The 23,753-nt window shown below is 45.9% G+C and overlaps 1 protein-coding gene across 1 annotated transcript in view; it reads right to left on the bottom strand.

Moving 5' to 3' along the window:
- CALN1 (calneuron 1) overlaps positions 1–23,753 on the bottom strand; it is a 466,107-nt gene that overhangs the window by 426,040 nt on the left and 16,314 nt on the right. The window contains exon 2 of the mRNA XM_032607110.1: positions 9,177–9,368. Within this exon, the coding sequence (XP_032463001.1) occupies positions 9,177–9,295 (119 nt within the window). The 5' untranslated portion in view covers positions 9,296–9,368. The remainder of the gene's footprint in view (positions 1–9,176; positions 9,369–23,753) is intronic.

The following is a 23,753-nucleotide window of genomic DNA, read 5'->3' as shown; positions in this document are numbered from 1 at the left end:
TCCTGGAACATATTTTATCGATTTCCCTGAAATCCTGTCCTGGTTAATGTCTCTGCCCATGTGGCGAAACTTCCTCTATTTGCCAACGTGGCTCTTTCTGCCCTGTCCTTTCTCCTTCTGGAGTCTGGCACACACCAGGTTAGGATAATTTAAAGACAGACAAATGCTTTTCTAACGTAATAATGTTCTGAGTTATCCATAGGATTGTGGGTATCTTGACTCCCCGCCACACAGATTCTTATTCTTCCATGCCACCGGCAGGAATCCAGAAGACGCTGAAAGAGGTACATCACTGGGAACAAGTAGCATAACGATCCAGGATCCATGAAGGAAAACTGTGGGCATTTTACAATGTGGTCCCCAAATTGAATCTCCTCGCCACTGATATGTGCTCTCTATGCCTCTACCCCCTGAATCTAGGAGGATCTGGACGGCTTTGACTGCCAGAATATGCCAGAAGGGATGCTTACAAGGCCAAGTCATAAAAGGCCAACCAGGCCCCAGCTGATGCTCTTGGAAGGCTCATCCCTAGATGCTTGTCGTAGCAGCCAGAGGCCATGCTGGAAGAAGGACAAGCCATGTGGAGAAGTCATATGTAGATACTCCCAGCTGAGCTGCTCCTTCAGCCAGCCCAGCTCAGGCACCAAACATATGAGTCACCAAACGATTCCAGCCCCTGGCCATGGAGTCTTTCTAATAGAGGCACCGGACATCACAGAGCAGAGATAAGCCATCCCCACTGAACTCCTGACCCAGAGATCCCAAGAGCATAAGATGTTTGTTGGTTTATGGCATTGAGTTTGGGGTGGTTTATTGCAAAGCAGTAGTAGCTGGACTAAGAAGAACCCAGAGGTCCGGGGGAAAAGGTTCCTGCAATGGCCACATGTGGACCATGGGTAGAGAGCTGGATGTGGCTCCGGTGGGAGAGACTGGGGAAGGGACATCTGGTGGGACAGGCCTGCGGGGCCTCTGTGTCCCTCCAGTCCCCTTTGAGCTCTACGACGGGGAGGACTGACTGAACCCTGAGGGAAAGTGCTGTTTTCTACAGTCTTCTGCTGACAGCACGTCTGTCAGGGCATGGATTTCACTGTCTCCCCCTCCCCCTGCCCCACTTTCCAGATAGGAGCAAAATGCTCAAATTAAAATTTGATACAAACACAGGGAGTGTGCTACATGAATTTGGTCTGGCCCAGGGATTCTCAATTTTTCCATAAAAGGGCTTCTGATGATAGAGAATGACGGGGTCATAGCCCAAAACATCCCACTGCAAGCAAGGACCCAGTTTTGAAGCCCAGGATTTTTGTCTTAAAAACTAGTATCTTGCACCAGAACATACCAAGCTTTGTTTTAATATTAAGCTGTCCTAGATTACCAGCCATGAGGTGAAAAGTACATCGCATGAACATGTACCCTGTTTATCCTATGATGCTGGACATGCTCTGGTCCGTTGCTGCATCCCCCATGCAAATGCCAGGAAGATAGCCATATAGCATCCTGATACCCAAAGCTCTTCCAAAGAAATCAGGTTCCTAGGGGCCAACTGGGTTACTGACCATGGAGCACTTTTAGAGGAATACTTATTAATAACAATATTAACCATCAATTTGTGGCATGTTTCACATAAAATAATAAAATAATGCCATTTGCAGCAACATGGATGGACCTAGATACGATCATACTAGGTGAAGTAAACCAGACAAAGACAAATAACATATGCTATCACTTATATGTAGAATCTTGTTTAAAAAAAGGATACAAATGAACTTATTTACAAAACAGAAACAGACTCACAGGCTTTGAAAACAAACTTATGGTTACTAAAGGGGAAACGTGAGGGAGGAGGGATAAATTAGGAGTTTGCGATTAACATATACTACTGTATATAAAATAGATAATCAGCAAGGACCTACTGTACAACACAGGGAACTCTACTCAATATTCTGTATTAACCCATAATATTTCCCATAATATTATGGGAAAAGAATCTGAAAAAGAACGGATGTATGTATATGTATAACTGAATCACTTAGCTGTATACCTGAAACTAACACAACATTGTAAATCAACTATACTCCAATATAAAATAGAAATTAAATTTTTTAAAAATGTGGTATGTTTTCTTAGAAAAATCATGCAGGAAATAATGGATCCTGGCTGAAAGGAGGATTCTGAAGAGACTTGAGTTAGAGAATCTCCAGGAGGGTGCAAGAGTGATCAGAATTTCTCAGCTAGGATCATTTGTAACATTTTCTATGGAGTCCAGAATTTACACTTTGGCTGTGTGTGTAGATTTTTTCTTCATGAAGACTGTGTTCTTGATCCCATGCCCCCGGCTTCCTAAGAGACACCGCTCCATTAATTATCACCTTCAAGGCCTTCTCCTCTCTTGCCTCCTTCCCCTCCACTCCAGTGTCCCCTGTCCTCAGAAGCCCTTCCCTTAGGTAAATTGGTTCCTAATTCTGGAGAGCAATTTGGCAAATCTAGCAAAAGGAAAAAAAAAAAAGTGTATACTTTCTGACCCAGAAATTTCACTTCTAGAAAGTTTATATTTAGATATACTTGCACAAGTTCAAAAGGATAAATAGATAGAGATGCTCATCGCAGCACTGCTTGTGAGACCCAAAACAGAGCAGCCTAAACAGCCATCGAGCGGGGACTGGTGAAATCGATCAGAGTACAACAGAAAAGGATGTCGGTAATAAATTGTTGAGTGAAAACAATCTTGCAGGGTAATGTGACCACATCAGTGAGAACCAACTATGAATATTTAGGGGGATATAGGTTTATTTATTCTAGGTATACTGCACAACTTCGGGGGGTGACATTCACATTGTATTCTTGTTTCATAATTGAATGGTGTGCCTGGAGCCGTACAACTGCCTGGTGTGTGTGTGTGTGCGTGTGTGACGTGTTCCAAGGCACACCCTGTGCCTGAATTTACCCTAACACATAAACTCTATGGTGAGTATTAATCCATCTTTTCCATGAGCCTATAAACTGTAAGAGGAAAGGGATTATTTGTCTCCGAATTCCCAACACCCAGCACAAATCCTGGCACACCAATTAATGGTGTTTGGTTGAATATGGGTGCTAGCATTCCCTGGGCCCAGGGTATATCCGTTATGTATCATTTGCATAGAACTAGGCGTGTCCTAGGGAGAGGAAATAAACACTTAGCAGGTGATTTCTTGGCTTTTACACACACACATACACACATATTTACTCATACCCAGTGTTCCAGGCTCAAAGTGTGTTTGGAAAAGCTGAGCTAAGCCAAGATAAACCATTTTCTTTGCTGTATGACATCGCTAAGATATTAATATGCATTGATATTCTCTAACAGGTAGATATAGTATGGAGCATCTCCTGAATTTGACCAACCATGAAGCACTTTTAGAAGAATATTTATTAACATTGATATTCTGAGGATCATCACCTTGGAACATGTTGTATTTGAAGAATCAGAAAGGAAGTAAATAGGTCCTGAAAGGAAGATTTCCAAGAGATAGGGTCAATCTCCAGGAGAATGAAAGAGTGATTAAAAGTTTCTTAGCCAAGATCATTTGAAATTCAAGTTGGACGGCTGGAACTGATAGAGAAAGGGAAAGGGAAAAGAGTTGGCCGTCATAACAAAAGAGGGCAAAGTACACTCGCTGATGTAACACTGTCTCAGCAGAGACCCTCCCAATTCTTCTGGGGACCTGTCGGTGAAGGTCCCAGGGAGAAGGAAATTGGGGTCACCAGATTTCCAGGTCCTAGTTGAAAATCTCCTGGTTTAGTAGGTAGAGCCCACAAACGTATAGATTTTGTAAACTCACCAGATAAATTTTGACGATGAGCTAAATTTTGAACTGCTCACTCCTTGGCATTGGTCCTTCTGCTCTAACACTATCCCTTGTTCCAGCCAGAACACGATCAGTGGACTGATGGGGGCAGAGGCCAGATCACAGCAAGTGAAGGCTGAGAAGTAAATGAAAGGTGGAGAAAGAGAACAAGTGTAGGCGATTTTTTCAAGAAGTTTGAAGAACATTTTTTTTAAAGTTCATATCAGCCTTTTTTTTTTAAAGATAAGTGACATCAGAACGAATGTTTATGCTTAGGGGAAGAAGAAAGAGGTTGAAGAATAACCGAGGAGGTACAATTGATGGAATAAGGTCCCTGAAGAGAGGGTGGCAGGGAACAGATGCCTGGGCACAGGTGGCAGGTGGTCCTTGACCTGGTGAAAGGCGTCCTCCTCCACTATGATGGGCAGGGAGGGGCAAAGATGAGCTTGGATGCAGAAAAGGTGACAGACAGGTGCTCAGGAAGTTGAGAAGTTTCCTCCTGGGGCCTTTGTTTTATTTGGGAATGAGCAATTAGCATCATTCTTAGATGAGTGGGCAGTGGGCGAAGCAGTCATGGTGGAAAATGGGGAGGAGACCTGGTCCCTAGGAGGACCTCTGCGTCCCACTGAAGACCAGCTGGAGTTGAAGGCTATGAGTATCACCTACCCATGTCCCATATCCATGTAAGATTTTCTCTCAGTACGCTCTCTATCCTGAAATAGGAATAACAGTGGTAAACACCATCAAGGAGGTTGTTAAAGAGGGGAGTATTGCAGTGTGAGTTCTGTGAGTTGAATCTGAAGGAACATGAGGTGGAAATGTTGCCTTGTCATCCACAAGGAAGTTTTAGCTTCCTCACGTGACATCAGGACTCTGGGCAGATGTGAGACGGAACAAGCACTAAGATATTCAAGGAGCACGGGAATGATTGGAAGGAAAGCAGGTGATGACAGCAAGGAGAGGTCAGAGGTGAGATTTTTACACAGCTTTCTAGGAACCATGCTATGAAGGTCGACCAATAGTCTCTCCAAGTGAAAGGTCTCACTGTTCATCTCAGGGGCCCTGAAGTACCTCCCCGTTCTCCCAAACGCACACAAACCTTGCTCCAACCAGAATGGGTCTTCTCTTTTTTTTTTTGCCTTACATACTGGGATTCCCCAGAAGACATATTTTGGAAAGGTTTTGTGAGGAAAAAAAAACAAAACAAAAATGAACATCACTGATGAGACCCAACCCTTGCATTCAACCCCAGAAAGAACCCGAGGCTCCCAGTGAGTTGATGGAGGTGCCCACTCCTGCATCCTTCTACAGAACCATATGGAGTGTGCTCTCCCTGAGGATGTAGCCCCCAGAGCTAATGCTCGGTGATGAAACATCCCCATTAGGGCTGGTGACATGAATGCTGCTGGGGTCCAACAGAGATGGGCATTGTGGGGAGGGAGGAGCAGTGGCCGTGGTGGGGCCATGGAATCCCCTGGACACCTGTTAGGGACATGAGGAGGAGAAATTAGGATGGGCAGACCAGGCGGGACTCTGGTTGGTGATTCCAACCTAACTAGGGAAGCCAACTTAGTAACCAGGCAATAAAACTTGAGTTCGTTCTGCCTCTCACTGCTCAGGACCTTAAATCATGGAGGAGTTTATAGGTCCTGTTTATGTAGAAACTCTCTTTATAAGCTATTCAGAGCAGGGGTGGGAGGGAGTAATAGGGAGAGAAAAATTCCCTTTGAATTTCTATTGCTTTCAGAGCCAGCAATTTAATGAGTCATGCATTCTAAATCCTTGCTTTCTCTACACGTTTTCATGTCAAAATACTAAAAAACACTTCGTTTGGAACATGGGCTATTTTTAGCTCGGGTATCAATAGTGCACATCCATTTCTCCCCATATTAGAAAAGCTTCCTTTGGGCTGGGTTGGAGCAGCACCATGGTAGTGGGGTTGTTTACTAGCTGTGGTTTTCTGAAGCTACCTGGGTATCTCTCTATCCTTGGTGACTCTCTTCCAGTTGGTCTCCTGGGCCTACTGACCATTCATGAGTCAGCTCCAGACCCGGTCAAAAGAGTTCCAGGTCTCAGAGTCTGGACAAAACGGGAAGAGCATCCTTTCAAGCCTCCAGCCCAAGGAGTCAGCACCTTGGTGGGCCCGAGAGAAGCAGGGCTCCACTGCTATGGGCCCTTGCAAGACTCTTCAGAGTAGAAGAGAAGGAAGGTCCCCAGCTACAGGCCAACTCCAGATCCATCAAGAGAAAGCCTGGCCACACCTTGGCAAAGACATAGGAGTAGACATTCTGGGGAATTCTGTAATCTTCCAGACTGACAGGCAGGAGAATGGGCTGGGAGGAGGCTAGAGGGTCCTACCTCTCCCGTCCCTGCCTCTGCATGACGTCTCTCTCCACGGGCCACTGCAGTGCCCCCAGCCAGCTTCATCTACCCCACTGCTTTTGTCCCACCAGTGATAGTTCACTCCTCTGCGTCTCCTGGGGACCACCTTCTTTGAAAGGCTCCAACTTAAGAGTATGAAAAACAAGCACCTTACCTGCACCTTGTGAGTAGCTGACCAACTTCAAGAATGGAATACAAAACCAATATCTGAAGGAACTGGGGTGAGGAGCTGCCCCACTTCTCATTGTCTCTCCACCGGTTCCACCCACATATTTATAGCAGAAGCAACCATGTTCATACTCTCTGCCCTCATCCCCTGGACACTTGATTTGATCAGGAGTGGGCAGCTATGAGCCTGTTCCCCGGGGATTTTGGAATTAGGACCATACTAATTCCCAGTTGAGGCTGACTGCCAAATTGGCAGCAACTTGATAATTTTTATTGTATATTGACAGAGAAACCAGACAGACATAGACAGGCAGAAAGAAACAGCTTTCTTGGGTTTTTCACTTCCCTGAGGCTTTGGATTTTCTGACATGCCTTCTCCCACCCTCCACCAGTGCCTGGGATCTTGTGTTACGATGTTAGATATTTCTCTTTTCACTTAGGAGTCTTCTACTGGACTTCTGTTACTAGGAACCAAATTGGTACCAGGAGATGGGAAAATGATCTGGGGCAGGAAGATGGGACACATGGAGGAGACCCCTCCTGACTTAGTAATTTTGCCCATCCTGCCCATCCCAGGCACAACCACCTGGACCCACAGTGTTTAAGGACTGAGGCCGCTGATGCTCTGTAAACTGGTCCCAGTACTCAATATCCGTGTTTTATCTGAAGGAGGTTCCCAGCCAAGGAACCGGAGGACAGGGATGCAACCTTCTCTACTCTGCAAGACTTCGCTGATGGAAAGTTACACAAAACATGTTCCAGGTGGGCTCTTTTCCCTTTCCCCTCCACATCCAAGCCCCGGTGCAGAGACTGTGACCGTGGAAGTTCATTCCTTGGCCCCACCTCACCCCTCCTCCTTTTAGCTGTCTCTCTCTGTGCACTGCACCAAGAAATCATTGAGAAATGTGTGTATCTGCCCCCAAGGAAGGAGTAAGCAAAAGTGTTATGTCTGTTGGTGTGTGGGTATGACTGTGAATGTGTGATGAGAACAAGCCAGGAGCCTAGAGACCCTCAGCCCTTGGGTCCAAGAGGAGTTCATGCTCTCCCCCACGGAGAAGCTGATGGCTTGGGAGAAGCAGATTCATTCCTCTTGGGCTACTGCTGCCCCCAGAAATGAGGGAAACTAAACTGCCTAACTTGTGCTCATCACAGTTCTGGCCCCGAAACTCTAAATCCCAAAGTCACAGGAACAAATAGGGAAATACTTTTTAATGTGGGAATATGTTGAGTAAAAAAAGGTTTCTGGGGGGTCGCGGGCTGGGAAAAAAAAAAAAAAAGGTTTCTGACTCCACTGGACTTCTTTTTCTGTTTGCTGCGTGATATCTTCTCATCCACTAAGGTGGGAAACTCTCCTTATCCTCTGTAGCATCAGCCACATATGTCATTTGCCACAGACCCCGTAGGACACGCAGAACCATTTCTCTGCCCCAGTCCTTCCCTCCTTCCCTCCCAGGGCAAGTGCGCAGGACGCTATCACTTATTCCAGACTGAGAATAAACCAAACAGGGATTTCATCCTTGGACTGGATCATGCCTCCTGCTGGGGCTCCTCTCCAGGCTGGGGAGGCCCAGGCCAGGTCGTCCTCTGACCCCTGACCAACTTTCCTGAGCAGAACCTCCCTCTGAGCCTGTCTTCAGTATATGTCATTTCAGCTTCACGTTGCCCTCTTCCAGACCTTCCCTCAGAGTCGATGAGAATGGCTCACCCTGCAGGTCAGCACACCCTTGGCCAAAGATCCTATCAGCTCCCACCTTGATTTCCCAAACAATGAGTTGTACTGGAGAAGGTTCTGGATAGAGTCTTACAGCATCCTGTGCTGGTCCCTGCTGTCCAGCCTCCAGCTCTGGAGAGAAATTGCTGCAGAGCAGGAACATGTCCCCTTCCTTTATTCCCCCAGAAGCCTAACCCTGAACTCACGGTCCCCACCATAAACACTCGTGGCCCCCACTAGGAGCTGGTGACAGAGGGGGCTGGGGATTCCATTCCGAACAGCCTTGGGGAGATCACTGCAGAGCATACCCGTTTAAAGGACTCACCCAGACCAATGTCAGCTTCACACAGATCAAAATTTCTTTCTATACAAAACCACCCAGAGTTGAAATTCCTCTTGAGTTTTTACAGCCATGAATGTCTCCAAGGAAAAGGAAGAGAGTAGGATCAAACCCGCAGAAGCCTGTGACTTAGAACACATACAACCCCTCCCCCTGAGCTGACCTTCTCACCCATAATCGGGGGAGAGGCAGGGGAGTCCAACGGTTAGGAACAAGTTTTTGGATTCAGAGACATGGGTAGGAGTCCCGGGCTGACCTTTGCCTGTTTGATCTGGCCTATGTGACGTTGTTCACTGGTTGTCTTACTGTTCTCCTGTAAAACATGGGGTTAATAACACCCGTATGGGGTTATTGTAAGGATTAATTGAAATTATCTATGCAGAGCTCCTGCTTCTATGCCACCACAGAGTACACACACTATAAATGGCACGTTGCTTTTTTTTTTCTAACAACCCCCTCCAACCTAATCAGTCCCTAATAGAGTCAGCTTTCAAACCCATCCCCTTGCCGCTGCACGCATCTCAGATAAAATCAATGGATAGCTGTCAGGCTCAAGATGGATCGTCAAATCTCTGGCCCAGCTGGGACGCGCATCCCCTTGGGACCCCTCCCGGGTGTCCTGTCCCCAGACACTCGGCACAAAGGCTTCCAGCCCCCACGCCACCCCCTACCTGCGGGCTGAACACAATCAAGTCCTGAGCAAACATTCAAGAAAGCTCGTTTCTCCGGGGGTTTGGGGGAGAAGACTTGCCAAGTGGGGAAGTCGGGGGCCCGGGTCCTCAGCGGCTCCTCTCCCCCTCCGGGGGCTCCTCTGCCCCCCTTTTCCTCATTCTCAGGCTTCCCCTCTCCAGGTTGCTCAGGCAGCCGCATCGGGGGTCCAGGGCGATGTTCTCAGAGAGATTTGTGAGTACAGCAAGGGAACGTCAGCAGAGACACTGAGATTCTGCAAGGAGTTGACAGAAACTTACTGCCTGTACAGTGCTGGTGGTAATCTACTCAAAGTCAGTTGCCTCAATAACTCACACCCTCCCTTCCACATTTAAACAGGACAATCGTAGAAACACAATCCTGGCACAAGAAATATAATTGCGGTTGTGACAGATGTGTAGTTATTAATAAGGCCTCGATGTCACCAGGGGGTATTACACAACAAGCCAATAATGTGCCTTTGGAACCGACCAACATATTTACAGGTTCTTTTCCACTCCCGCTCCTGCGGGCTTTGCTGTGGTGTAAGCTATGCGGAGGGAGCTAGAACAGCCAGTGTGATTGCAACCTGCAAGAAAGCCCAGCGCCTTGCCAGCAGAATTTGTTTCCTTGCCGTTGACACCAACAGAGCCACAGAAACAAAGTGTATGTGGCGGCGGGGGGGAGGGGGGGGCAGAGAAGTTAGCACAGCCATCTAGTGGAGAGGACTCTTGCCAAAGCTCTTAAACTTGTGATGCCGCTTGCCATCCCAGGGCAACGTCATCCTAACCTCCTTAGACAAAGCAAAGAGCATCCCAGACTACATGGCCCTTTACCAACTCCAGTCCAGACTTGCTTCCCAGGTGTATGGAGCCTCTGGGTGGGCTTGATGTCACCGAGTGGTGACTTCCTCTCTCTCCCCACCCCTGACATCGGGTCAACCTCTACTGTCCTTTACAACTCTGCTTAGGTTAAGGCACCTGGCTGGCTTACGGCACCCCTCATCTGTGCCTACATCTGCTGTCATCCATGGCCTCTATCTCTCTCTCCTCCCAACACTGCACTGAGAAAAGCTCCAGGCAGGGAATCATTCAGATGCATTTGTGTCACCTGGGCCCAGGCAGGGATGACCTGAGAATAAGCAGTGATCGATAAAACACTCATTGAACTAACATTTACTTGATATTGGTTTCTCTTTGGTTTCACATTGAAGTTAAAAAATAATAATAATAAAACAAAGAATCTCCAGAGATGTGAAGTACAGAGAGGTTAACTGGAAGAATCCTGGTGATGGACTGAACGAGCCCTGGACACTGTGGATCGAGCCCTTGCCTGAGAAAGCTGGCCCGTGGGAAGGTCTGCACATGGCAGTGGGCAGTGGCCTCTCCCAGCAACGTCCATCCCCATCTTCCATCCCTCACAGCTCGGCCCCTGCACCTCGCATCCTGGGAAAAGGCTCCCTTGCAGCCTCCTGATTCTGACCAGAGGTACATTTCCATGCCTGGGAAGTGTCCTCCTGGAGAAGCCAGCCCATAGGAGATGAGGCTCAGAAAATGGTCTTAGGAAGCATGAAGCCTTGGAGAGGTGTGTGCAAATGTGATCATGGTTGTAAATCTGTACATGTGGTAGGCATTGAGTGTCAGCCCCACCCCAGGTCAAATGGGACAGGCTCAGCCCTATGCCTAACGTGTGTCAGTTAGTAGAATGAATGAATGAGAGACACACAAACTGTCTGTGTGTTTTATACCTTCCACCTTGAGCAGAAATCCCCATCATCTAGGTCAGGGCTGGGCCAGATGGTGTCTGGGTGCTCCTGATTCTATGAGGTTTGAGGCACAGCGTTGGGTCCTCCCCGAAAAGAGGGCTTCTATCTCCTGTGATTGGGCTGGAACCTCCCAAAGATTGGAACCACAGGGATACCCTATAGAGAGAAAGCTTCCCAAAGCCAGAAGCCTTGTCTCACCAAACGGGAGTGTAACACATTCACGCACTAGCACTTGTCTGCAGACTCACCTCCCCCAGCGCTACTTGTCTTCAGGCGCAAACACACTCACACACACACCAGCACTGTCACACACACTCTCCAGACCAGCCTTCGAACACTCACAGCCTGTGTGTGATCTCAACCCCAAATTCAGCCCCTAACCTCGGACACACACACAAGCAGGACTCACCCCACAGCCACACAGCTGCACACGCCACCCCCGTCAACATGAGCACCCATACACACCCTCACACACACACACAACTCACATGTTCACACATACTACAGCGCCCGCTTACCCACACGTGCTGCACACACACCTATACTCTTTGAGTCTCTAGTTATCATGTTAAGTTAAAAAGGAAAAACAAGCTTCCTGTGTCATTATCCTAGAAATGCAAAAGAAAAGTGACATTTTATTTTCAGATATGCTTTTAGTTGCCATGACAGTCCCAGCACCGCGAAAGCTGTGATTGGTGGCAAATGCAGATTTCTAAAGAGAGTAATTAGCTCCCTATATACACGAACTTCCAAATACACCGAGTGCCCTCCCTTGTCAGTTCCCTCCAGGCAGAGTGGACACCAGGGCAGGAGCAGCCCGCAGTGCTGGTCTGGCTACCAAGACGGCAGGTGATAGGACCTGCCAGGAGCTCTCAGCAAGGATGTGCCAGACGATGGTCACGGTGGCTTCAGAACCCAATCCCCTTAATTACTTGGAACTTGCTCATAGCTCAACAGGAGCATGGCACTGGGGGTGGCAGCTTCCCATAAGGAACAATTGTTCCTGCCGTTCAGCTGGCCTCTGGTGCCCTTCACTGTGGCATTCGTGATGTGCCAGAGAAACGCGAAGCCAGGGGCTGGCCCCTCAGCCAAAAAGGGAGTGGGCTCCTCCATCCAGAAGCCGTCTCACCAGAATGCTCCTCTCCAGGTCACGACTGGCCTGACACACGATGGCGGAAGCCAAGCTGCCTTCCACAAGCTGGGACTGACCGCCCATGGCCAACTAATGAGCCACGCTAAGTTGGCATCTGGATAGAAGATGGACCTGCATCTCCCCATTTTGCTAGGAGCTTCTCAAAGACTGAGCCATGGCACATGTACCTCCCAAGTCGCCAATGGCCTACAGTAAATACCTACAGGAACTACTCTTTGTCCCCGAATTAACTGGTTACCTCATGTCCTGATGAGATTCCTAAGGGCAATTAATTTCCAGAATTTCTCCTCTGAGTCTGTCTGACAGTTGTCTTTATTGTCATCATCTGAAAGATTGGCCAGGAGCTGGTTTTTGAGCCCAAGTCTTGAAGTTAGAGCTTTGGACTAATTCCTGGACCCATATGTGTGTTCTTTTCAGCTTTTCATTTCAGCAAATGACCCACCCACTTCCTTTAGCACCTAAAATGTTCCCTGAGCACCGGCCAACCAGTGTGAGTCACTCTAGGCTACCCAAAATGTGATGCTACCTTGGTTCTGCCCTCAAGGTACTCCATTGGCCCTGTCACTTTTACCAACCCATAATATGCAGGGATTGGGGTAGTGACGGACGCGGTTAAGAACGTGGCTAATTGAAGTGCAAAGTGGTTCTGCCACTTATGGGCTGTGTGATCTAAACTCTGTGTGCTTCAGTTCCCTCACCTGCAAAACGGGCCTGATAATAATAGCACCTACTTTGTACGTGTAATATAAAGTGTTTGGCACAGAGTAAGTACCACGTGCACTAGCTATCGTTATTCATAAATTTATTTATTTAATTTATTTCTTTTTGGCTGCATTGAGTCTTTGTTGCTACGCACAGGCTTTCTCTAGTTGTGGTGAGGGGAGGCTACTCTTTGCTGCAGTGTGCGGGCTTCTCATTGCAGTACCTTCTCTTGTTGCGGAGCACGGGCTCTAGGCACGTGGGCTTTAGTATTTGTGGCACACGGGCTCCGTAGTTGTGGTTTGCAGGCTCTAGAGTGCAGGCTCAGTAGTTGTGGTTCACGGGCTTAGTTGCTCTGCGGCATGTGGGATCTTCCCAGACCAGAGATCGAACCTGTGCCCCTTGCATTGCCAGGCGGATTCTTAACCACTGCGCCACCAGCGAAGCCCCTAGCTATCGTTATTCATTCCTGCCTTTTGCACCTAACAGGCAGTGGCTGAGCACTCACTCTGCTCAGATGGTGCTGGGATGACCCCAGAGTGAAATGCGGGGAGGGGCAGAAGTGAATCCACCATAGATGCAGCCCCACAGAGCTCAGAATGAAGCTGCAGACACAGACACAAATACACAGACCAAAGGAGGCCGCTCCTGCTCTTTCAGTTTGAAGAGTCAGTTTGTCACACCATTGTAAAGCAATTATATTCCAATCAAAATAAATAAATAAATAAATAAATAAAATAAAATAAAATAAATAAAATAAAAAAAGAGTCAATTTGTCCCTGAGGGTATTTTGGGAGGGGGAGGTTTTGATTCTCCTCTTCAGCGTCACCAAATATGTTCTTAAATGGATCCCACGACTGCCTCTGAGGAAGGGGAGCATATGGATACAGTCTGGGAGAACTGGTCAACCTCGGCATTCCAGCATCTGCGGCTCTGAGCATCCAGTTGGGTGCATGGGTCACAGGCAAACTCAGTCCTTCACAGATTTCAGTCCCTTTTGGCGTATCTAAAATTACAGTCACTGTGGGAGCAGGGGATGGATGAAAACCTAATGTTTATGAACAGAGTGTATGAGCCTGCATTGTTTATTGGCATGAATAATTCATAAATACGGGGTAGATGGTTCTATTTAGTTTCTGGAAAACCTAAGAAACAGTGCTTCCCAAGCTGATACTCTAAGACCTAGTTCTAACGTTCACCAGGATATGCCCTGTCCACTCTGATCACACTGGGCATCAGGTTAGAGGCTCTTGTGTCTTGTGTCCCCTGAAACATTTGACGGCTCTTGACAGCCACGTTATAATAATTGTATCCTCTGTACTGCTTGACAAGGGTTTTGCATGTGAGTTTTTTCTCTCAAAACCCTCCACACATGTCATCAGATTCGATCCACAAATAAAATTTATTTTTGTTACCACTGAATATAATCCTGTTTTTTTGTTCATCACTTTTTAAAAACTTGTTATTGGGGTTTTTTTTAGCATCTTTCAAGTATATAATACATTATTATTACCTAATGCTGATTATTATTACCTAATTATTATTACCTAATGCTAATACATTATTATTACCTAATGCTGTACATTAGGTCTCCAGAAGTTATTTACCTTATAACTGAAAGTTTATACCCTGTGGTCAACATCTTCCCTTTGCCCCCACCCCTCAGCCCCTGCTAACTACCATTCTACTCTGTTACCACGAGTTCAACTTCTTTTTTTTTAGATTCCATATGTAAATGAGGTCATGCAGTATTTGTTATTCTGGATTTGTCTTATTTCACTGAGCATAATGTCTTCCACGTTCATCCATGTTGTTGCAAATAACAGTATTTCCTTCTTTTATATGGTCAATCGATATTCCATTGTATGTATACACCACATTTTCTTTATCTGCTCATCTGTTGATGCACACAGGTTGTTTCCGTATCTTGGTTACTGTGTATAATGCTGCAATGAACACGAGAGTGAAGCTATTTCTTTAAGGTAATGATTTATTTCCTTTGGCTATGTACCCAGAAGTGAGATTGCTGGATCTTATAGTAGTTCTATTTTAATTTTTTGAGAAACCTCCATACTGTTTTCCACAGTTGTACCAATTTACGTTCTCACCAACAGTGCCCAAGGGTTTCCGTTAATCTAATTCTGTTGGAAGGTACCTTCTGGACAAAGTGTTGAGTGGAGTCGGTCATGCCACGTGGGATTTAGCGAGGAACTTGCTGAGAGCAGGAAGCCAGAGGCATAGTGTAGTGAGGTCCAGCCAGCCCCCAAGCTAAGTCCTGCCTTCGCTGGAACACGCGAGCACTGGAGCTCCTTCTACAGAGGAGACGTGCTCAGAGTGACGATGAACAAAAAGGTCTGACCACTGTGCTGGTGTTTACTGACTCTGAGACACTGTCATCCTGGGAGGTAATTGCTCACCAGTCTCTTAAGCATTTTAATACTAAGGAGTATTCAAAACACAAATAAAAGATTAAAAATAACCTGCTGGTCTAGCACATAGGAAATGTTCACTGAGTTCTTGAAAAATGCAAAAGCACATGTTAACTGCTCCCTTCAATGTGACATAAAAATGAAATGTCATTTTCTCCCTGTTTTGTCCAAAACCAGCTTGATATCATGAAAATAAAATGTATACCCAGGTGAAGCCAAGATTCTAAGCCCAAGTCAGAAAACTAGAACTAGTCCCTCAAAAGCACCTGCAACACAATTCTGTGAGTGCTACATCTCAGGAGCCCTAATGTCACTTCACGTACTGAGCCACATGAGCAAAACATCCTAAACCCTATTTCCTCAAAATGAAAACCAAGAACTGTAAAAAGATCAGAGCAATTAAAGTTGAAAACCACAATAAAACAGGAAACAATGGACATTTCCTTAACATAAACACACACATCCACATCAGTTCAAAAGGCAGCATCCATGGGACTTCCTTGTTGACGCAGTGGTTAAGAATCCACCTGCCAATGCAGGGGACACGGGTTCGAGCCCTGGTCCAGGAAGATGCCACATGCCGCGGAGCAACTAAGCCCGTGTGCCACAACTACTGAGCCTGTGCTCTAGAGCCCGCAAGCCACAACTACTGAAGCCCGCGCCTAGAGCCCGTGCTCCGCAACAAGAGAAGCCACCGCAATGAGAAGCCCTTGCACCGCAAGGAAGAGTAGCCCCCGCTCGCCGCAACTAGAGAAAGCCTGCGTGCAGCAACGAAGACCCAACGCAGCCAAGAATAAATAAATTTTTTACAAAAAGGCAGCATCCAGTCTCTTACTTATGAAGAAACACCAGAGACTTAATTGTTAAAATCAGGAAAAAGTCACTGTCACGATGACCATTCACTGCCCTGTTCACTGCCTTCTCTACTAGAAACTCTGTATTGTAGGCATTAACCAACATGATTAGACAAGCAATTAGAGACATAAGATTGCAAAGCAAGAAACAAAACAAAATGAAACTCTCCCTGAAGATATGACCATCTATCTGGAAAACCCAAAAGAATTCATGAAAAATCTATTACAAATAACGTACTGGCACCAGAATAGACACATAGATCAAAGGAACAGAATACAGAGCCCAGAAATGAACCCACATTTATATGGGCAATTAATCTACAAAAAGGAGGCAAGAATATATACAACCAGGAAAAGAAGGCCTCTTCAAAAACTGGTGCTGGGAAAACTGGACATCTACATGCAAATGAATCAAACTGGACTACTCTTTCACACCAGGCACAAAAATAAATTCAAAATGGATTAAAGACTTAAATGTATGACCTGAAACCATGAAACTTCTAGAAGAAAACATAGGCAGTAATCCCATTAACATTGGTCTTACTAATTTCTTTTTTGGATATGTCTCTTCAGACAGGGAAACAAAAGCAAAAACAAACAAATGGGACCACTTCAAATTAAAAAGCTTTTGCAGGGGAATTCCCTGGTGGTCCAGTGGTTAGGACTCCACGCTTTCACTGCCGAGGGCCCGGATTCAAGCCCTGGTTGGGGAACTAAGACCCCACAAGCCACGCAGCATGGCCAAAAAAAGAAAATAAAAAATAAATTAAAAAAATTTTAAAATAAAAAGCTTTTGCGCACTGAAGGAAACTATCAACACAATGAATAGGCCACCTACTGGATGGGAGAACGATATTTGCAAATGATATATCTGATAAGGGATTAATGTCCAAAATATACAAAGAACTCATACAACTCAACATCAAAAAAAACCACACACACACGCAAACAACTCAACTTTAAAATGGGCAAAAGATCTGAATGACATGTTTCCAAAGAAGACATACAGATGGCCAACAGGCACATGAAAAGATGCTCAACATCACTGATCATCAGAGAAATGCAAATCAAAACCACAATGAGCTACCACCTCACACCTGTTGGCTATTATCAAAAAGACAACAAATAACAGTTGCTGGTGAGGATGTGGGAACCCTCGTGCACCGTTGGTGGGAATGTAAATCGGTGCAGCCACTATGGAGAACAGTACGGAGATTCCTCAAAAAATAAAAAATAGAACTACCATATGATCCAGCAATTCTGCTCCAGGGTATTTATGCAAAGAAAACAAAAACACTAATGCAAAAAGATATATGCACCTCTGTACTCATTGCAGCATTTTTTACAATAGCCAAGATATGGAAGCAACCTAAGTGCCCATCAATAGGTGAATGGATAAAGAAGAGGTAGTGTATACATACAATGGATTATTACTCCGCCGTAAAAAAGAATGAAATCTTGCCATTTGTGGTAACATGGATGGACCTAAAGGGTATTATGCTAAGTGAAATAAGTCAGACAAAGACAAGTGTATGATTTCACTTATAAGTGGAATCTAAAAAAAAAAAAACAAATGAACAAACATAACAAAACAGAAACAATCATAGATACAGAGAACAAACAGGTAGTTGCCTGAGGGGAGAGGGGTGAGGGAATGAAAGAAGTAGGTGAGGGATATTAAGGGGTATAAGCTTCCAGTTGCAAAATAAATGAGTTACACATATTAAATGGACATTGTGGGGAATATAGTCAATAACTATGTAATATCTTTATATGGTGACAGATGACACCTAGAGTTATCATGGTGATCATTTTAAAATGTATAGAAATATCGAATCACTATCTTGTGTAACAAAACTAAAATACTGTTGTAGATCAACTATACTTCAAAAACAAAAGCAAACAAACTCATAGAAAGAGAGATCAGATTTTTGGTTACCAGAGGCAGGGATTGCGGGGGAGTGGGAATTAGATGAAGGCAGTCAAAAGGTACAAATTCCAGTTGTAAGATAAATAAGTACTAGGGAGGTAATGTACAATGTGATAAATATAATGAACACTGTTGTATGTTACATATGAAGCTTATTAAGAGAGTAAATCCTAACAGTTCTCATCACAGGGGAAAATGTTCTATTTCTTTAATTTTGTATCTGTACGAGATGATGGATGTTCACTAAACTTGTGATAATCTTTCATGATGCATGTAAGTCAAATCATTATGCTGTGCGGCTTATACAGGGCAGTATGTCAATTATACGTCAATAAAACCGGAAGAAAAAATTTTTTAAGAAAAATTAAAACCAATTACAAAGTATAACAGAATTTAGTAAACTTGGGGGGCGTAAAATTAACACACAGAACTTATTAGACTTCGTATATAGATACAATACTGAGGTAGAAGAAACAATACATTGAGCAGAACCTATTTACAATGGCAAAAATAATTAAATAAATTAGAATGTTTACATATTTTTCAATTATATCAAAAGGAGAAGTAAAGCAATTCCTAAAAACAGGAAATAAACGAAAACATGCAAACACAACTGTATTTCAGGTTAATGGCTTAACTGCGGAGGGAAGAAGTTTTTCAAATTACTTTAACCCATAATATTTTGACTCTAAATTCCAAGTGAGGGCTTCCCTGGTGGCGCAGTGGTTGACAGTCCGCCTGCCGATACAGGGGACACGTGTTCGTGCCCCGGTCCGGGAAGATCCCACACGCCGCGGAGCGGCTGGGCCCGTGAGCCATGGCCGCTGAGCCTGCGCGTCCGGAGACTGTGCTCCACAATGGGAGAGGCCACAGCAGTGAGAGGCCCGCGTACCGCAAAAAAAGAAAATGAATAAATAAATAAATTCAAAGTGAGACAGATCCTAAGGACAAAACAAACAAACAAACAAAACCCAGGGAAAGTATATATAAGTTAACGTCCTTAGGAATCAAGATTTTGTGTTTTAGAGAAAAGAAACATAAATATAAAATTTTTAAGTGACATAGGGACTTCCCTGGTGGTCCAGTGGCTTAGACTCTGTGCTCCCAATGCAAGGGGCCCGGGTTCGATCCCTGGTCAGGGAACTAGATCCCACATGCCGCAACTAAGAGTTCGCATGCCGCAACAAAAGATCCCACAAGCCGCAAAGAAGATTCCGCGTGCTGCAACTAAGACCCGGCGCAACTAAATAAATAAAAAAATAAATATTTTAAAAAAAAAAAAATAAAGTGAAATTAAAAGCCTGAAATCTAATTTGAATAAGAATATTAGTATGAATTCAGGATTAATTTTTCTCTTTCAAGATAATGTGTGTCTCAGTTTTGCCTCTGTGAAGGCTTCAAAGTAATAAAACTCAGTAGCAACAGCATCACTAGCATTCAAACTGTGATCTCTAAATACCATTTCTAGCTGTAAGTAATCAGCTCCAAGGGAGGAAATGTAAAAGTCAGACTGGGACTTCTTATCAGGCCTGAATGCAAGTAGGCTCCCAGTGATGTCAAGTGACAGAGGAACAAATTTGAAGAAATGTCCAACGGCCAGATATGGGGAAATTCGTTAATCTGAAAATTGATATGAATGTTAACTGCTAAGGCAACAACTAATTATTATTTTTAAAAATGACAAATGAGGGCTTCCCTGGTGGCGCAGTGGTTGAGAGTCCACCTGCCGATGCGGGGGACACAGGTTCGTGCCCCGGTCCGGGAAGATCCCACATGCCGTGGAGAGGCTGGGCCCGTGAGCCGTGGCTGCTGAGCCTGCGCGTCCGGAGCCTGCACTCCACAACGGGAGAGGCCACAACAGTGAGAGGCCCTGTGTACCGTAAAAAAAAAAAAAAAAAATGACAAATGAAAGAACTGAGCAATTACTCTGCCTTTTCTATACAGACTGCATTATAAGGTAACCAAACATTTGATCAAAGTCCTTCTTTAGCGAGGAATCATGACTAATAAATTAAGATGGAATGATAGAATGAGAACATACCATTTTACCACCTCAAATGAAATAATAGCTCTAGGTAATGATCATCAATGGCTACTAAAATCATTAGGTGTAAGGTTGATAGCGAACTTGATGACGGATGAATCAGGCTGACGGAACCACAACCTTAATTAGCATCAACAAAGTGGGACTACCAGACACAAAGTGCCTTCTGATGTGAGGCAAGAGGAAGCACGTGGCATGACTTAAAAGAGTTCTTTATATAAAGACTAGAGTCTGAATCTAATCAAACCCTCAGTTATAAATATAAGGTCACAAGAGCAGAGAGAAGTATGGTAAACAACACGTGAGAAGAGAGCAAGCCAAAAGCAGAATGTGGGAAATTTACAGGGAAATTACACCATTTCTAACAACAAATTAATGGTATAGAAAGAAAAGGAGGGCAACTACTATGGATTAAAAAATACCTGAGAGAACTATCAACCAGCTGTGATGTGCGGACCCTATGAATAAACTACATAATTGAGGCAACAGGGAATATAGAACACGGAGATGATACTGAAGAATTATTGTTAATTGTGTTGGGAGTGACAGTAGTATTTTAGTTGTAGTAAATAAAAGGCATCTTTATCTGTTAGAGATACATAATGAAGTATTTACATGTGAAATTACATGTTAGAAGAAGAAAAGTAAAAGAAGATTGAAAGAACATCAGCAATTACTGAAGTATGTGTTTGGATACATTAGTTTCATTACACGTGTCTGTCTTACTTTTGTGTATATTTGAAAATTTCCATAGTAAGAAGTTTTTTAAACGGTTGGAAACAGAGCTTGGTGAATCTGGATCTTGGCACGGTATCTTGTGTATTAAGGGCAACGAAACATACTCTGGACACATAAGGGCAATTTGGCATTCAAGTGGGGCTGACACTTAACAGCATTTTCTAACATGAGCAGTTATGGAGATGGGGAAGCCAGGTTAGAAACCAGGGCACAAGACAGGGGTCTCTTCATAGCTTTCCTGGGCTGAGTAAGATGGCATCAGAGGGTTTCTGCCATCCTTGCTATGATCACTGCTAGGCCTGTCCCTACAGGTATGCTCAGAGCTCGGCATCGGTAGACACCTAGTAAATGTTTGTTGAATGAATGTCAGATGTTATCAAGTCAACCATCTACAGGCTGTGCTGTGATGCATTTTAAACAATTCACCCCTGCTCACAGTTATCCCTCTCACTCTAACCTATGACGATGACTCTAATTTGCACAATCATAGACGCTCCTTCGGTCGCTGGCGTTGTCATAGCGATTGTTCTCAAATGTGGGATCTCTACACAGTGAAGGGTCCTAACTGGTTATAAGGTAAATGGCCAGTAAGTTGTTACTAATAATAGTAAAACAATTAAGAGAAGTATGTTGTTAGTCTTACTTCCTAGTACGAGGATATTAACATAACCAGAGAGTCTCGCGTGGAACGGCACAAAACAGGGGGGACATCTACTCCCCCTTCAAAGGCCCTGGGAGGCTCTCACTCCTACGCAGGGTCCAAGCACAACAGGCAGAACGTCCCCTTCTCCCAGGCCAGCAGACCCAGTGGGACTTGGTGTTCAGCGATTCCACCAGCCCCAGCCCTTCGGGCCGAGTCACTCGGCTGGGACCCCATGCTGCCCCCCACCTTAATCTCACCCAGGCCCTTGATGACTTGGCACCGCATCCAGCCTCTGACACAAGGACATGGGACCTGAAGGGTCTCGGAGTCAGATGGAGCCCTGCTTGCCGTGTGGGCACAGACCCAGGCTCAGGTTTCCCTTTAGGCAGGCCCCCTTTGTCCTGACCCCCTCATCATCAACACCAACTGACACCATCTATCATCAGTTCCAAGACTGATTATTTCATGGTTTAAAAGCTCTGAAATCAAGGTGCCTTTTACAATCACTGGCATCTTAAACTGGACAAAACAGCTAGTAACAGTTACACAAGTTGAGTGCTTGCTCAAGTATGCCAGGTATACTTCGAGGAGCTTTTCATGAATTTATTCATTTAGCCTGCATGAGAACCCGATGAGGCAGGTGCTAAGATTAATACTGTCCCCATTTCAGAGATGAAGAAACTGAGGTCCAGAGGTGGTGAGTGGCAGAAGGGCAAGCTGTGCTCCCAAACACCACTCCTCACCTGAGCTCCCACTCCCAGCCCTCGGGGGGCCCAGAGCATCCCGGCAGGGTCCTTCTGACCACCAGCAGCTTCTCTATTTCTTTTTCTTTTTTTCTGGCCGTACCTGGTGTGGCTTGCGGGATCTTAGTTCCCCAACCAGGGACTGGACACGGGGCCCTGCAGTGAAAGCACCGAGTCCTAACCACTGGACCAGCAGGGAATTCCCAGCTTCTCTCTTTACCTAGTGTTCTGTACAAATGTTGTCACTTCCTACATGTGCCGTCGGCAAACACAGCACACACCGCCTCTCAAGCATGCCAAGAACTTTGGGGGTGCTACCTTTGCGTTCGGGCGCTCAGCCTTCTGTCGTGAACTCTGGTGTGGGCCCTGGTCCCCTGTCTCCTCCACCCTGTTCCCCTCACTAGGATGAGGCCCTGCCCCCAGGGTACCCAGGCTCCCAGCTGGAATCGGGCTGCAGGGACGCTTCATTGTCCTCGGATAGTGAAAGGTACTCAGATGAGTCCCAGATACGGGCTCAGAGTGCTGCCTGCCTCCTGGACCCCACCTGGTGCAGCTGGGCCCCAGCTGTCATCTGCAGCGTAGCTGAGCCTGCCACGCCCTTTGGTTCCAGTGCCCCTCCCCCAGGGCCAGACATTGGATGAGGCGACCCCCAGCCCCTGTCCCCCCACCCTGCCCCACTGAACCTGCTTCAGTAAAATCAGACTGGAACATCATACCCACCCCACATTCCAAATGAAACCCCAGGCCTTGGTCCAAGTCCTTTGTCCCCAGCCCCAAGACGGGTTTCCAGAGCCAGTCAACCATAGGAGCGAGGAATCCCCAGCGCCCCCAGCTCTCCCTGGAGGATACCTCTCCCCACCCCGCGAAAAGAAGCTTCCAGATCATGGAGGCTACAGCCCAGGCCTGGCTTTCCCTGTAGGACCACAGTCATCCACCCACCTCCTGGCCACAGCTGGCCCTGCTGCTGCCGGCTTCCTGAGAATGTTCCCTGCAGGCCATGCAGGCTGCACGTGGACCCCAGCTAGAGCAGAGCAGTCTCACCTTCAGACATGGGGGCCGCCTCATGCATGGGCAGGTGTCAGTATCTGCTTTTTCACTGCTGGGCATCCCGGCAGAGGTTACAGAGGCGGAATCCTCTAAACACACATACACGCGCGCACGCGCGCGCACACACACACACACACACACACACACACACACACACACGCTCCCCCTTCCTTCTGCTTCCAGGACGTCTCTGCTGTGTCTAAGGCTTTCCGCTTTTCAGAGTCCCCTGTTAAAATTAAAATACTTCTGAGAGCAATGAAGCTTTGGCAGCTAATAACTTACTTATCAGCTAATATATCTTCTCATCGCTCTCACCAGGTGGGGAGCAGTGGGGTAGGAGGTTGATTCATAGGCCGGAATCAGACTGTGGGAGGATCTGAGACCAGGGAGTTCAGCTGGAGGCCCCGGACAGCTCGTGTCGGGATTGGGGCTGGATCAGCCATTTTGTGTGTCCCCCCCAGGGCTGGGTCCTTAACAAGGGCTTAAAGTTATGTGCTAAAATCCAACACGCAACCAGGGAAAGGGACCAATCCAGTCACAGCTCACAGCTGGGGAGACTAAAACTCAGAGAGGTCAATCCACTTCCAAAGGTTACA

Source organism: Phocoena sinus, chromosome 15 (assembly GCF_008692025.1).
Source record: "Phocoena sinus isolate mPhoSin1 chromosome 15, mPhoSin1.pri, whole genome shotgun sequence".
Lineage (NCBI taxonomy): Eukaryota > Metazoa > Chordata > Mammalia > Artiodactyla > Phocoenidae > Phocoena > Phocoena sinus.
This window is presented reverse-complemented; position numbering and strand designations above follow the sequence as displayed.